General features: G+C 41.7%; 1 protein-coding gene across 9 annotated transcripts in view; it reads right to left on the reverse strand.

The window, feature by feature from the left end:
• Nucleotides 1–2216: 2216 nt before the first annotated feature.
• The window catches only part of PLCB1 (phospholipase C beta 1), a 407422-nt gene continuing 392954 nt past the window's right edge, over nucleotides 2217–16684 (reverse strand). For 2 of the 9 annotated variants that reach the window (XR_010372120.1, XR_010372119.1), the window contains 2 exons: nucleotides 7673–7912; nucleotides 5499–5578 (listed from right to left, as the gene is read on the reverse strand). Coding sequence is in view for 3 of the 9 variants with exons in the window: in XM_064446796.1 (XP_064302866.1) it covers nucleotides 5348–5578 (231 nt within the window). In the remaining 6 variants the exon portion in view is untranslated. Of the gene's footprint in view, nucleotides 5579–7672; nucleotides 7913–15400; nucleotides 15762–15788; nucleotides 15849–16684 lie in introns of those variants that run through there. The other 7 variants (XM_064446796.1, XM_064446801.1, XR_010372118.1 and 4 more) reach the window with 6 other exon arrangements.

Genomic DNA, 16684 nt, shown 5'->3' on the forward strand with positions numbered 1-16684 from the left:
GCAAATCCTGCTGTGTATATTTAGGGAAGCTTCATGTCTGGGTGGAGCTGGGAAGGGAGGTTGGCATTCACTTTTTCAACTCTGTGGGAACCGGCAGGGTCACAGAACTGGTCTCACTTGGCATTCAGGTGTCTTCTGTGTATGATTAGGGCAAAATCCAGGAGAGGACTTAGTTGTTTTCACATTAAGTAGTGCTATCATAGCCAGAAGCTACCTAGCTCCTTGATGCCTCATGTCAGAAGTGAAATTCAGGTTTAGAGGTAGGTTCTTGTACTCCCTGTATAGATTATTGGAGCAAGCAAGAGGTTTTTGAATGAGCGCCCAAACAAGCCAAATGTAGTCGATGAAGCCCATCTGTCAATAAGAAATGCTGACCTGATTTTTTTAGCTGGAACTTAGTGGCTTCATGAGCTTGGGTTCTTCAGCCAGGGCTGGCAGATTTGACTTGTACAGCTCCCACGCTCAAAGCTCTCCTGAAGTCCAAGGGTATGATATAGTTTTTCTGGGTTTAAACCCCCATTTATGTTTTTCAAAGGTGCAGCTGCCTACAGTGAAATGATTTCCTAGGGTTCAAGTGCACGCCCAGGTTTCAGGCGGCCTGGTTGTACAGCCCTTCAGCCTGCTCACCAGCTTCAAACTCTTCCTGCCCTGCTCAGCGATGTTCCCCAACACCGAGCCCAGTATCTCAGTTGTATCCAGACATCCTCCAGCCCCTGCATGGAAGCTGCATCACTGTGAAGGAAATGATGTAAGTCTCACAAAGCTGAGGATCAATTACTTGTGATGGAGCCTGGTGCTGGCACTAGTTACGAAAGCATTCACTTTGAGGGCAAAATTACATCTCTGGTCACCTTCCCCAGCTGGAGTAGTAGACTTCTGCTGCTGTGGTGGGACTGGTTTTCTTTTGGCCATCACCAGGAGCATTTGCAGAATAGACTTCAAGCTTCACCAACCCAACAGGCTTGCTTTGCATAGCGCCTGCAGCTGCACAAGAGCACACAGCTATGGCCCCTCTGCCTGGCCTCCACGACACCATCTTCCCTTTGGTCGGCCTCCAGATAGCTCTTCTGCACATGCCAGCCAGTTGCCCTCTCTCCTCAGTGGCCAAGCCAGTCTCCCATGGCCCAAGTACAAGCGCAGAGGTGGTCTACTCAGCCGGCTATGAGAATCCTGCTTCACTGGGCCCCGTGGGAGCTAAGGGTTGCTTTCTGATCCTTTCCATGGCCTCCCGGCTTTTTCATCTGTGCTCACCATCACCCTCTCCCCCTCACCCTCCTGAAATCCTCGCCACTGCGCTGCCTCCCCACCCTGCAGCCCCATCTTCTTCCCTTCACCTGCCTCACTACACAGCGGGCAGCTTGCTAATGGGGCCCTGGCAAACCCCACTCTTGAGCATTTCACACCCCACTGCTCCTCCTTTGGGAAGGGAATGTACCCATTTTTCTCTTCTTTAGTTTTTTCCATCACTCAATTTCTGTCAAATTCACAAGCTCAGCTTTCAGCTCTGTTCCTCTCTTCTTTGCCTGATTTTACACCGTGCCATGTCCATCCCCCTCAGACCCCACTTCCCCACACCTCTCCTAGTGAGGAATTTGACTCTAGCTGCCTTGGAGACTATTTATTTTAATAGGTATATCCCTTAGTACACTGGATTAATATACCTGCTTATCTCTTCTCTCGGAGATAACTTTCTACGTTGTAAATTAAATAGGGAAAGGGAAGTCAAAAGCCAACGGAATAGATTTATTTTCAATGCTCTCAGTGGAAGGCCCCTGCAAAGGTACATTTCACAGCCCATACATAATTGAGTAGATGACTAGCAAAATAGCTGGGGCACTGGAAAAGAAGTAAAGCTGCTATAATTTGTGCAGGTACTTTACAGGTACAGCTGAAAAATCATCCAATTGCTGTTCTACAAAAGCCTGTCCTGTAAACCAATAAATTTGCTTACCAGATCATTGGCTGCCAGGTGCTTTTTTTTTTTGTTTTCCCTTGTTTCAGAGCACCAGCACGTTTTGCTGGGAGGGGTGGGGGATGCCCAGGCACCTCCGATTTCTTGTTCTCATTGTCGTGAGCACAGAGCCTGGAGGTAAACTTCACTGACTCCCTGTGGCACTGCCCTTCCTGGGAGCAAAGGGGTCAGGGGTCTTTGAGGTCAGTAAGGTCTCCTGAATCAACGGAGGCTTTTCAGTCAATGAACAGGGAAAACAACTGTCTTGTGTTAAGAAATTTTTATTTGTCCTTTGGATCTGTAACGTAAGCACATAAAATTACAAGTGGAAGAAACATCATGCCACAAAATTGCATAGAATTTTTACAAAAATGTGAATTATGCCTCTGAAACAATCATAGATTGAGGAACCCAAAAATATGTACATGTTAACCGAAGTATTTCATCCTACTTTGAAAGCAAATCATCAAGGACTAATCAATCACAAACACTATTAGTACAATGATCAAGAGCAACACTGATTTCAAAGAAAGGCAAGCAATGATGTCCCTTTAGTTATCTTTCAGTGAATGTTCAGCTAATACATGAGCATTAATTAACATAATTATGAACATGTTAAATCTAAAATGTCTGGCCTTCATTAGAATTTTTAAAATTCTGTTTATACTGCCAAAACCAAGCTATTTTCAGTAGTGTAAAGATATCTGAAGTGCACGACCTAGTTTAATATAGACAGCTCTATTCTATACAGCAGGAAGTCCACGATACAGCATTTCCACACATTCAACACGGAACAAGGCAAATACATAAAAGGCACAAGACTTGCACATCATAAAGACCCTTTTTTCATTACCTTACTCTAGTTCAAGTAATATCAATATTAAATGATATCTGTTTTCACTGAAATAGTCTGAACAATGTAAGATGTACAGCATTACACGCTACCTTACACCTGCAGAAAGTGGCACTGTACAGATATAAAAAAACGTGAGTACAGGAAATGGTCAAATACAAACGTACTGTAAAATTACTACAGCTGATAGTATTTTTAATCTGACTGGTATATTTATTTATTTTTAAATATAAATAAAAGGTTAATTGGTGTTTGCCCAATGCTTTTGAAGACTGTGGTGATGTCCTGGCTCCGCTGAAGTCCAGGGGAACGTAGCACTGAAATTCAAAGGAGCTAAGATTTTACCGAAAAGCCTGCGCTGTACAGCGGTTTCTATAACGCAATAGCCTTCAGCTTTATTGTGAACACTGCTATCAGTTTATTCTTTTAATAATTTAGACAGTATGTATTTTTTACTTTATAAAATGCAGCATTACATTGTGACTCTCTATATGTTTTCAATGAGTGATTAAGATTGATTTCAAAGTGCAAAACAAGGATTATCGAGGATTCACCTTTCCTAGCATTAAGATGAAAGTCAGATTTTTGAACTTCATGTCCCCTAATTTAATCATCATAAAACAGAATAGTTTAATTTAAAATATGATCTCCAATGTGCAATTTTTCTTTCTTTCTGCTCTAAGTTTTTTTTTTTAAATTAAAATACTGTTTGTTGTCCAAGAATTGAACTTATATATATACACACCATCATTTAACTGAAAATTGAAGCTTGATTCGTATTTTATTGCTTAAATTTAAATAAAATAAGTTACTTTAAAGTACTAAAATCCTGAGGGAATGGAAGTAAAGTAACTTAACTGTTACGACGTTATTAAAATGGCTCCCTATGTAATCGACTTCTTTCTCTGATTGCTTTTTAATACAAAGTAAGGCCTCGATCTTGCAAACATGTATGTGAACATTATTCCCCAGAGCAGCTGCACGAAGCCCAGTGGTGCGCAGGAAAAGCCATTTATGTGAGTTTGCAGGATCAAGCCTCTTGATGCAAATCTGTCTTTTGGGCTAGTTAGTCCTTTGCCCTAAGACACCGCCTCACCTCACGGCTGAGGGAAAGGCCTTTAGTGTTATGCATTGGCTTGGGTACAGGTAAGAATCCATCTGTAATGTTTCGTAGTTCTTATTTCTGTTAGTGTGGGAATCCAGAGAATAGCAGTTCTTTATCTTTTCAAATATCCAGACTTTCACAAAGTCTTTCTGTCATCTATATATATTTCTGAAAATGTGCTGTTACTTCTCTCATGCATACCATACAGTACATTAACTTTGATTGTTCTTATTTTAAGAAATCACTTACATGGACTAATATACATTTTTAAATAACAGTGATCAGGTTTTTATATTTTGCTTTTAACTTTCAGACCTTAGTAAAACTGAACCTCAGTCTTAAAAATAATGGAAGATTCTGTTAAATTTCCAATACTGTAGTCCTAAACATTTTATAATCCTATCAAATTCAGTAAGCTTAAAATATGATACTTAAAATCAATACGTTTGAGTCTGCAAAATATATATCAAATTTATATTCTAAAACTACTTTGATTTACAACACTAACACCACAAAAAGAATTTTATGATTCAATGACTATTTTGTAGCAGTATAACCCAGATGTTAGCTTTCATAAAGATTCTATTCACGTATTCTATCCACATATCCCTGAAACTTTTCGTTTGGCCAAGAGACCACACCAACTCCAAACAGAAACATGCCGTGTGTGTATAGAGACGGATGTGTGTGCACATATAGCTATATATATATATATATATACAAACATATATGCACTCACACAGTGTAACAAACAGACGTACACAGACACTGACAATCTCCAGGCAGAGTTCTTCTCTTTGTTTTCCTCTTGTCCCCACAGTTCCAAGAATTTTCAGCAGCAAATAGATTTCTTTCCACGTGGTAAACATAACATCAAGACAGCAAGCCACCAGTGCTTGCAAAGCTAAAAAGGATTAAATGTCTCAGTGCAAATGTAAAATGATGGTACAGCTGTCAAGGTGCAGTTTTAAAGAAAGAAACACATGATTAAGTATTGTACTGTTGTATTCTCTAGGATCTGTATTACTTTGGAGCACCTTGCACTGGCACTTCAAAAGGAAATCCGCACACATCTGTCTCTGTACAATACACTGGTCTTCATTAAACATTCTTAACAGTGAACATGGCCAGAAAATAACCCATTGTAAATTGGCCAAAAAAAAAAAAAAAAGAAAAAGAAAACAAAGAGGGGAGGATGGTGTTAACATATTAATTTTCCCATCACAACTGCACTAAGCTTTAGAATAATAATAAGATGAAGAATGAGAATGAAGACTTTTGCACAATACTTTTTATAAAATGTTCTTTTTGGGAAATGTGCACTTGAATGCAGATTCCTCCTGCCTCCCGATGAACTTCAGCGGCAGCTCACGTCGGGAAAGCAGGGGTGGGCAGCTGGGGAGCGGTGCACCCTGGGCACTGATTGTTTCTTGGGCAGTTAAAAAGTAGTATCAAATGCTTTTTCTGGATTATCTTCTTCCAATTCCTCTTCACTTTGCAGAGGTTTATGATTTGATTTTCCACTGTCAGATGCCAGGGAAGAGGGGGCAGAACTGTGGTCTCCATCTTCGCTGATTTTCCCTTTCATGGCTTCCTGTACGAACTCCAGAATTTCCAAAGGCAGTCTTTTGAATTTGTCTTGATATTCCTGATCAAGTTCCACCTGCAACTACAACAAAAGAGACAAGCTGTCTTCAGCTGTATCTAATGAGACCAGTGCTACAGCGTGGGGGAACATACCACAGGAGGCAGGGGGAAATTAATAATGCATTTTTGCATGATTCAAGAATGTATTTTCTTTTTCATATTAGCGCCACACATCCAATACGCCTATTGATTTCCATGCAGTCATTGCAAAGCTGAAGGAACGTGCGGTCATTTGTGCGTAAGGCTGGTTTTGGGTACTATCCTTGGATACCCAAACCTTAAAATATAGGTGGATTTAGCTGTATTGGTGTCCACACTCCCACTGGCTTTCGCAAGATCTCTTTCAAGTGCAGTATGGATCATGGATAAGCCTTTGAAAGAGCAAGGCCTTTATTAAGCTTCAGGTCGCTAATCACACATTAATCACACCACAAACATTGCGCTGAGAACAATATAACAATTTGTGCCAGATTTCTTGAGTTGGAGAAGCCATTGGGAAAAAGTCAGTTGTCAAAAGGAGTCAAAGAGGGAGGGGAAAAAAGGTTGAATTACATTTCTTAGGGCTAGATCATGGAAAGTTACGTTATCTGATGAATGCAGTATGTATCTTGGACATTACTGGGGAAAAAGTGTCATATCATCAACAGGATGCAAAAGGCATGCAGAAAGAAATCTGGCTACCAGTCTTCAGGAAGCTGTGGGCCCTTTCCCAGTATTTTTTTATATTAGCCTTTGTTTTTAGTGCCCATATTAGGATCTGCACGATCCACTATTTAAAAACATTAATGTGTATGAAGGTTTCAACTGAAGACAAAGCCAATTTTTTAATCATGACCAATACCAGCACAGCAGGAAGCAAAAGGGGTGAGTTCCAAAGTCAAACCCGCTCCATCCATCCGTCTGTCCGTCCATCCATCCAAGCATCCATCCACCCACCTTCTTAAAAAGAGGGAGTCGGGTTCTGCTAACTGTAGCTGCAGCAGTTTCACAAGTTTCTTAGGCAACTGTATTTTGAGCTATATTTTTTTCCAGGATGCATAAAGGTGCTATGAATTCTGATCCTTCAGGGCTCTATGCTTGAGTCTGTTCTGTCTAGTTTCAAGTATCCTTCACCCCATTGTGATGCCTCTTAACAGGTAATAAAAATTTTCACTCAAACATTAGGATCTATGCTACTCTTACCATCCTTGCCCTGTCCACAGTATTTGACTTTACCACTACTTCTCCCTGTGAGCCCTTCCAATCCCATTCCCCATGCTTCTGTCCTGGTTTTCATCCTGCACCTCTGATTTTATTTTTGTGAGGCCTCTTCTCGTTTCTCCTGATGTGCACATCAACGTCCTTAGCTCACCCGGTCTAGTTCTACATTCCTTAATTAGACAAATTTTGCAGTTTTTCTTCCTCAAGATCTAAGATCTGGCTTTTTCCTGTTGGTTCTCCTGCTAAAGCTCCTTTCCTGCCTTGTTTCTGGCAATTTTCCTGCTGTTCTGGCCTCAGTTTCCCACCTCGGTGTCACAGTGCTGACAAACACCAAGTCTGAGGCACAAATAGTTGCATTAAATACATTCTGCCTCTAAAATATATACTTGTATCAACTGTGAGACAATCACTACCATAACACCCTTTCTTCATGCAGTACCCTTCTTCCTTTGTTTTCTGGCAAAGATGCCAGAATGCCATTATGTCTAGATAGAAATTTTGGAAGGGATCCTCCTTTTGTCTCCATTTTGATAACACTTCCAAGAGTACGCTTATTATCAGAGGAACAGTGCCATAGTATGGTTGGCAGGAAAAACCCGCAATGGATGCTGATGACCCCTTGCTGCTCAGCTCACCGCCAGGGCCCTGCAGCCCAAGGACTCCACTCCTGCTGCCCAGTGACCTTCTCAACCACCAAGAGGCTACACCTGCACTGGTCTCTAACTCAGAGTGACAGCAGCATGGCACTTACATAGGTTGTATTGCAAATCCAAAGATTACATTCTAGACAAAAGGTCTGCCATCACGCTGCAATCATGCTTTTGGCTACAGTTCACTACTAAATAGCCACACTGCTTAAAAAAACCAGGAGGGCAGGAGGGAAAGATGAGTCCTTCTGTTTGTTTATGATGATTACCCAAAGATGATATCACAGTTAGAGGGAGACTTATGCCAAACGTGGGACAAAACATTCCTTGGGATCGTCCGAAACAGCAGTGAAGGCAGAGGCAGTGCCAGTGGGCTCCGAGCACACTGTGCACCATGCATGCCAAGTGCCATCGTCTTTCCCTGTTCAGCAGCATTTGCAGCTGGGTTCTGGACCGCCGGTGCAGATCTGCAGCAGTGTCGGAGCACTCCACAAAGCCACTTAGAGTTCCTGCAGGGACAGACAGCTCTGCATACAGTATTTTTTAATAAATCTAGGACTCACAGGAAAAGCTCCAGAGCACTGGAAGACAAAGCTTTATATAAGGACATTAATTTCTTTACAGGAGTGTCTGAGCCAGAGATAGGCTGCTGCGTTTCCCCACCTCATTGCCATATACAGAAGTACTGAATATGGAAATTTTGGGCACCTCAGGTACAGGAAGAGGTATATAAAATCAAAAGTCAGAGAAAGTCTCCTGGCTCTCAACTTCGTTCAGAACCTTGATTTGCTTAATTAGGTTTAAAAGCAATAGAAATATTTGAAACCCCTCAGAAACTGAACGTTACCTGAACCCAGTGCAATCATAAGCATGTTGTAGGATAGCAATTGTGTCTAATATTCACCTCCTAAAGCACCTGCTGTGGATAATCCCCCCCAAAGTGGAGCGTTTAATAGAAATGGCATGAATCTGGAGCTACCTCTCACTTTTCAGTGTCTCCAGAGACACGCTATATAGATATCTAATAATGAGAAGGTTGAAGTTAGTTGAAAAGGAGCAGACAGTAGACAAGGAGGGTTGATTAAAACTGCAACAGTGTGTAACAATTAGTTTTCTTTTTGATTTCAAAGGCAATTTCAGTCCTTCCCCTTGCTCGGCTTCATACAAGCACCTCAGAGCCCATTCCCCGACACCCAAGCTATCACACAGGACTCCAGCTGCAATGAAGAGGACAGTGGGTGAGTCTGGGTGCAACGCAGACATCCCACTGGCAGACCTGACTCCTGACTGAAGTCTTCTTCTGCGAGCCTGGGGTTTGCAAACCTGTGACAGTCTCATAGTGCACCGGACCTGTTTCTCCTTAGACCACTGGCCCCAGGCACAACACTGGCGAACAGCTGCAGGTAAAGGTTAAAGAAACAAGTTGCCTGCTTAAAACCAGCTGTCTCAAATAAAAACCCCAAACCAGCTGTTTTTATTTTAAAAGCCTCATCATCCTTCTACTAGACAATGATAACCATATTCTGTGGCTTCACAGGGACATTACAGTTTGTTTGCTAATGGAAAGCTGCCCTCCCATTAGTAGCAGTAGCCATATATGTCTTTTATTTGGCTTGCTGATGGCACGACAAAGTGCCATGTCAGAGTGTGTGTCTAAGTAAAAACCTCCCTGCACAACCAGCACCCCACCAGCCTCTGGCCCTGTGTGGCCTTACTGTTCAGTTTGCTGCCCCCTTTGGTTGCTTCCCATTGCAAGTCCACCTACTTCGACTCCTCTGCTCTCCAGCCACTAAACAAGGTGACCTATACTTGGTTTTAGGATTTTGGAGTCCGACAGGGGGCAAAATGAGACTGATGATTAGATGGGCAGATGATTATCTGAACCACTGTTCCCATTAACACGTAATAACCTTCTTCCTTCTGTTACCTCATTATCTCTTCCAGATTCTCTGTCCTCTCTTTAACCCCCAACAAAAAAGCACTTACTAATGTCACCTCCCTGCAGCTTTAGGATCCCACAAGGGGTTGGAAACATTATTTCTTGTTCAGATAAATCACGCTCCAATGTATTTCACTTACAAATAATGAGTTAATACTTTAAAATTTGTAGCCATCATTACGTTTTTGCAGCAGGGTCCTTGGAAACATGAGATGAATGCATTATGTACTCTTGATGGCTGTGGCCAGAAGCTCTAATGCTTGAATGTATGCTTCTGTCTAGCTACCCTTTATTTTTTACCCAACAGTGCTAGTAATAGTGCTGAGTAAAGTGCTAGTTAAAAATATCAGCTGATACTCACATCAGCATTACAAAATGGTTAAGTTACGAGTATTATCCCCAAATAACAGATTGAAAGAGAGAAATTAAGCTTAGGTAGGGATCAGACCTTGGGAGGTGCCATCCTCAGCTGCCTCTGGTTTGAAAGGGATCCCTCTGCTCCATTTATATGATTGCTTATCAAACTAGACATACACCAGCACAGGTGTGGAACAGGCTGTGGACCACTGGGCCACCAAGTTGTCCTGCTCAAAATAACAGTAGAAATGGTGAGGCGGTGATTGCGACTGCCCTGCCTCTGTAAGCTATACCCCACAAGGGTTTCACAGAGAAGCCGTGCCTGACTTCAGCCAGCGTTAGGCAGTATGGGTGGCTGAGGAGTTTGGGCTCGCGCACCCTTGTGCCCTGGACAAATGCCACCATGTACTTCGAACCTTGAATGCAACCAACACAGCCCCTAGACTGAGGGACAGAAAATGAGCAGGGCTTTACATGACTAAGCCCGTGCCTTAGGGAGCAGAGCTCCTGGCATCCAGCCAGCTGCCCAGCTGATTGGCTCGCATTCCCTTGCAATGCAATGGGTTCTTTGGCATCCTTGGCTACAACTGCTTTCCAAAAAGGGTCATCATTCAGAGAAAGGCCTCAGCAACCCTTCCTTGGAATGTGAGAGGTGAAAATTAATATGGTCATTCAGCTAAAAGCAAGGAAAATACACTCAGGGAAATAAACGGATGGTATTATCAAAACTATTTATAGCATTTATACGTAGCTGCTACTAAATCTACCAAAATAACATAGCATAACATAGTGTTAAAATAATGACCATAGCATTAAAACAGGTAACTGTGGTCGATAAAGAATTACAAAAGCAGAAATTGTGGTTTCAGACTATCCTGATCAAGCCCCTGTAGACTTCTGCATACTTGCAAAGTGATCTAATGAACTTCTGTTTCTACCAAGAACAAAAATAAAATGATCACATGAAAAACACAACATGCTGCCAACACAAGTTACCAGGAGGGCTGAAGTTCACATAGAGCATTTAGATTTAAAAAAAAGTTAGAAAATTAAAAAATAAAATAAATGTGTTAAACCCCTTAATCCTTATTTATTCCACATTTACAAAGTTTCACGTTATCTTGTTTCTCAGTTTAGGCTTTGAATACCGAACTCGTCTCCATTCTCACTACCCAAAAAACATCTCATTCCTCTCTCCTGCTGCAGAATTGTTTGTGTGGTTGGTTTGGGTTTTTTTTTCTTAACTTCAGGTTTGTTTTAAGGTAACTGTGGAAAAGCAAACAAGTTGGGCTAATGAGGTATAAGAATCTAATAAAGAGCTACCAGAAGTTTAAGATGTAGAGCAAAGTAAAGAAAAGTTCTGCAGTAACTCAAGGCACGGGAAGTAGATACCTGCAGAAACATAAATGGCATCTGGATCTAGGACCTCAGGTGTCAGGAGCTGAGACCTTACCCTGTGCATTAAAAACAATCAGTGGACTAAAACGTGGCCCTGTCGCACACAGCAAATTTGGGAATACATCTGGGGACTGGTACTGTTGCCAGTGTCTTGTGAAAGTCCACTGCATCTACCCCACCTGCCAGCCTCCATGGCTTGAAGACAAGAGGCGGATACACAGCTGGCTGACATGCAGCAGCACTCCCATCTGACCTCCTCCCCCTCACTTTGGCAGCCCAAGGGAAAGGAAAATTGTGGGGGAAATCATGTTGAACCCATCTCCCTTCCTGCCACAGCAACACCTTTGAAGCTGTTAATGCAAACACTGCTGCTCCTTCCCGTTGTCCCTTAAAAGTTAATAATGAAAGTGTTTTCCAAACAATTTTCCCCTCTCTTCCTTCGCCCTACAGCTTGAGACACCGCATGCTTGGTCTGCTCAGCAGTGGGACCTTGTAGCATCATTCTCCTGATGTAAGATCCCATGCCAGAGGCAGTCAGTTATCTGATGCAAAAGCAACCACTTCCACATGGACTGGGATTCATTCCAGCTCACGTGTTTTTTTAAAATACATTTTCAACTCAAAAATAAAGGAAGGGTCACCACTTAAAAAGCATCTAAAGCATTAATCTTCAAGCAAAAATGCTTTGATAAAGTTATGTATGAAATACAACTGGCTACATGTTTTGGTGAAAGAACTCCCACCAAAATGCAATTTTGTTGAATCCAAAACATTCATTACGGCCATATTTGTTTTGATTAAGTTCTTCCACTGCAAAAAATTTGATACGACTCAAAAAAAACTTTCTTGAGTCTCAGATTCTCCATTCCACTTGACATTTTTCTGTTAGGCCAGTTTCTTGAGCTTTGCATTTCTTTTATCCCTCCTTTTAAATCTATCTTATTTTGCATCATTCATAAATACTTCGGTTTCCTGATCACACTCATGTTTTGCTTTGAATGATGCAGTGAATTATGAATGAAAAATACCCAAAATATCCTGGCTCAACAATCCAGGTAAAAATGCGCTCTGAGGATTAAACAGATTGGTATCTCCAACAATGCTTGACATTTCCAATAGCAAACTCTTTATTTTCAAGTTTTAAAAAAGATTTTAACAATTTTTGAGTTCTGAATCCAAACATGAAAAATTTGTAAGTTGCGTTATTTCCCCTTGAGGCAGAGGGCAGCAAAATATCAAAATAATGACTTTTTTTTTTTTGCATTTGGTTATTGTATTTATTCACCAGTTGAAGTGTGATACTAATTTTTACCCATAATTACCGTGGCACTACCCACACGCAGTATAATATTTAATTCCACATAAACAATACCTGCTCTTTTTGTTTTACTGATGAGAAACTCAATTGCATTAACTACTTCTGTACAATTTCAGCAGAAAGTATTTTGACAAGACGCAGTAACTGGTTACTACACAATTCATAACAAAAGGGGGACTGCAACCTCACCAGCATATTTCAGTTTAGGAAAGCTCCTGTTTTCCTTTTCACATGACGTTGGAACTGTTTATTTTCTTAACATCAGCTACGCTGATCTTTTCACTGGTCAGTGAAAGAATATTGCAACAGAAATCCTGGTCTGAGATTGTGGCCCCTTTCTCACTCCTCCCCTTTTTCTCTAAATCTGCTAAAGGTCCAAACACTGTTTTTTCTTCCTCCAAATGTTTGACCCATGTGCCTAAAGATAATTTTGAGTAGAAGATTTGGAGTTTTTAAGACTGCATCAGACAACAAATATGCATAATGTCAGCGACCTCAATTTAGCTTCCAAAATAGCACATGGAGGACTCCCAGATTAAGGGTACAGAGAGCAAACAAGCTGCTGTTCTGCTGCTTTTCATTTTCAGAGCTTACTTAATTAGAAAGCCATTCTGGAGGGATACAGCATTAAAAGACATATGAGTAGCAAGAATTGTTAAAAGCAGATGGAGGCTCAATAACAGAGAGACTGAAACTGAGGAACAGAGCTCAGAGGGATCAAGTGATTTATAGGCAGCAATTTTTGTTTAATTGGAAACAGAAGGAGTTCCTTATTAAGGACCATGTTATTCCCTCCACTAAGCAGATTTCTCCTGGGAAGGCAAAGGAGTAACCACTGCTTGGCTGTCCTCGTGCCTCACGGCTGCACTCCCTCTGCAGCACTTGGCATGCTACAGGGGCTGCAGAAGACAGTGACTTGAGGTGAGGCTGATGGGTTTGAGGAGAAGCCGGGACTCCTCTGCAGGACCTTTCCAAAAGCGATATACCCACCTCTGCCATGTGGATGAATGGCCCAAAGAAAGCAACTGGGAAATGCAGTTTCTTGGGAAGCTGTTTATCCAGGCCTGGGAAAGGAGTTACCACCTCTACATATGCAGAGAGCTCCTAAATACTCTCTTTTTCTTTTCCTCCCAGTGACTGCAAGCAAGTGCAAAAAGGAACATGCCACCATGTTAACATTTGGGCTTAACATTGCTACTTATAGACAATATAGCTAAGCATAAAATGAAACAGTTCAGGTAGCTGAGGTTTTATCTCATAAGATGCTGGAATGTGGAATCATTAAGGAAAACCTAAGGCTACTCAGTATCAGAGGCGGCGCAGGGAACAGAACTGCACTAGGTAAATGACAGCTGGTGTGGGAAATGTCTTTACACGACTGGAAAGCTCCCATTAATGATTCCTGTCCTCACACAAGGACGTCTCAGTCTCAGTGTATGCCCATCACTGTGTTTTCAAATAATGGTTACTTTTCAGACCATGGCAGACAGGAGAGACACCAACTCCAGGACTTTCTCTCCACCAGCCCCGACCCACACCCTTCTTCTTGCAGATGAAGCTTCCCTAGTACTTCACACAAGGTCTAACACACCAAGCCGATATTCCCACCCTGTAAGATCTCTGTACTATTCCTGAGACCAGGAGTGCACGCTCAGGAGTAGCTGTATTTTTGACTGATCCACTACTGCCACCCCTGACTTCCAACAACAACAGGTTGCACAGCCCAAATACTCTCCTTCAGAAATTGTCCCACAATGGGCTTGAAAATAAAATCACTGCAACACCTGAAGCACGCCACAAGCCAAAGAGGCTAGAAACTGTATACTGAGTTATCTTCCCTTATTCCCCCCCTGACGTCTCCTGGCTGTTAACTTCCATGTTTCAGCTTTGTTTCTCTTCCCATTAATGCGAAGGTGATGTGCTATGCCTCCCTAATGTACAAGTCCCCACATAAATGAGCCCTTTAATACCTGCTGTCTCAAGGCATTAGACTGTAACCTTAGGGCCTTCATCAGTCTGTGTCTCCACCTTTATTAACTGCAACCTCAATTAAACCAATGGGACTGTGAAGGAACCTGGGACCTGGCCCCAGCTTTTAACACTTGTAAAGTAACTCCTATCTTCTTTCTGGACAGTAAAGCCAACATCTATTTCAAGAGCTCATTAAAAGATAATGTTTGAGTGATGAGATGACCATCAGTATTGCCCACGTCATCATACAATATAGTGTATTATACATACATATGCCTGTGCTGTACCTCTGCTGAAAACATGAGCTAGAGAAGCTCCTTACAGCAAAAGCCGAAACTGGTGATCTTTTCCTACTGGCAGTTTATTATTAGTAGTAATTTCAGGTCACTTGCATTTTCTTTAAAAAGATAGCTTGTACTGTATTCTGTGGGAGGATTTTCTTCACAATAACTTTGTTTCCTATTTCTTCATCAGTACAGCAGTTTATTCTCAGGCAAACCCCTGCTCTGTGCCTTGCAAGCTGTACACTTGGAATCACTCTTCTTTCTGATGACTCTTTTGTGTAATTGTTTCCTTCTGTGGATAAATGCTTTCTTAAGGTGTCAAGTGGTTTTTTTTTGATGACTCTATATATACGTGACCTGTGCATCTCATGACGCACATGAATAAAGATAATTTGAGCTGGTATGAATGGGAAAAAAATCAGTTCTCCATGAGCATGTATTAAGATTTTAAGGCTAGATTCTCCTCTTCTTGATTATCACTGGAATAAGTTACCCTTACTGTAAGCAAAAGAGAATCTGCTCGGTTTCAGTGCAATAAATCTGGAGAAACTCCACTGAAATCTCATCTATCATCAGATACTGCCCTTAGTTTATTGGGGTGGATCCAGGATAAATAATTCCAATGACATAGCTCAAATTGAGCTTCTTAGTTGGTACTTTTACAAAGTGCTGGCCATAGTTTGGATACTGTCTTGAACACAAACAACTAAAAAAATCAGTGCATCATTACCTTCTAACGAGAGATTTTTTTCCACTTCCACGCTGCCTTCAAGGCACCCTGTAAACAGGCAGCTGACTGTCCAACATCACAGGCCTCGGAAGAGTGGCAGTATTGTAACTCTCAGCTCAAGAGGCCACAACAGTCCCTTGGAAACTCCTTTTAAATGACATCTTGAGGTTATAACAGCAACAATATATTCCAGAAATATTTCAAATCCTGGTGGACCGGAGAACATGGGACTCTCAGAGCTGTGCAGCACCACGGCAGCTGAGCAGGATGTCTCCAGGGGGCCCTGGAATCCGCAGGGCCATTTTAAGTATGATGTGTTTTGCCTAAAAGTGGTGCTGTTCTGCAGAGTGAGAGATTCTGGCTGTTTTTGAAAGAGGAGACAAGAAACAAAAACTTCAGGTGCTTAAGGCCTCCTGTGTGAAGGCTTAGGAGCTGATGAAGTACAGATCTGAAAAAAAAAAAAGATCTGGTGAAACCTGCACCACAGCTTTTGGATCCTTGCCGAAACTGAACTCTGAATACAGCTTAACAACGTGTTTTTCAGTCTCTTACATCCACCTTGCTAATAGATAATTATAGTGTCACCTGTGTCTGACTGTTGGCAGGACACCTCTAATAGGTCCCGTCAGTATTGCAGAGAATTCCCTTTGAGCACAGAGATTTCTTCTCAAATATGACAACAAAAAGGAAATAAATAATCTATTTCTCTGTCTCTCTCTAGTGGCATCACTGTGCTGCTGAATGGAGAAGGAACAGAGTCACTCTATGACTAAGTCTGGCACCTCCTTTCACTGATATCCCACTCTGCCCTTCCTACTCAGCCCAGACTCTCAAGCCTGTTTTGAGTAACAAGAGCTCCTAACATACACTGAGGTCTGTCTATCTTGACATGCCATGTTTCATAAGGTACATGCTCACTATAATTTCCATGTCATTGATAATTGTCAGGGAACTGCAGGGAGGTTTAGAAGTAAGCCATCATTAGCTCAAAAAATAATCACATTGATGAAGGCTTATGCTGCACTTTGAAGTTTACCTTGCACTGACTATACCCCTTCGCATCAGAAAGCCCCTTGCAGGATGGAGCCTCATTGCAAAGCCTGCTTGGAAAATTACTGAGCATTCAGTCCTTCTGTTAAAATCCTGTTAAAAATGAATGTTTTTAGACTAGAAAGCAAGCATGCTCTGAATAAAGATCAAAGCCTTAGAAGTTTATTTGAAAATCTTTTCAAGTAGTGCAGTTCTGTAATCCCTCGTAATGGCAAAGGCTGTTCCAAAATATTT

The sequence above is a fragment of the Phalacrocorax carbo genome, chromosome 3 (assembly GCF_963921805.1).
Source record: "Phalacrocorax carbo chromosome 3, bPhaCar2.1, whole genome shotgun sequence".
NCBI classification, from domain to species: domain Eukaryota; kingdom Metazoa; phylum Chordata; class Aves; order Suliformes; family Phalacrocoracidae; genus Phalacrocorax; species Phalacrocorax carbo.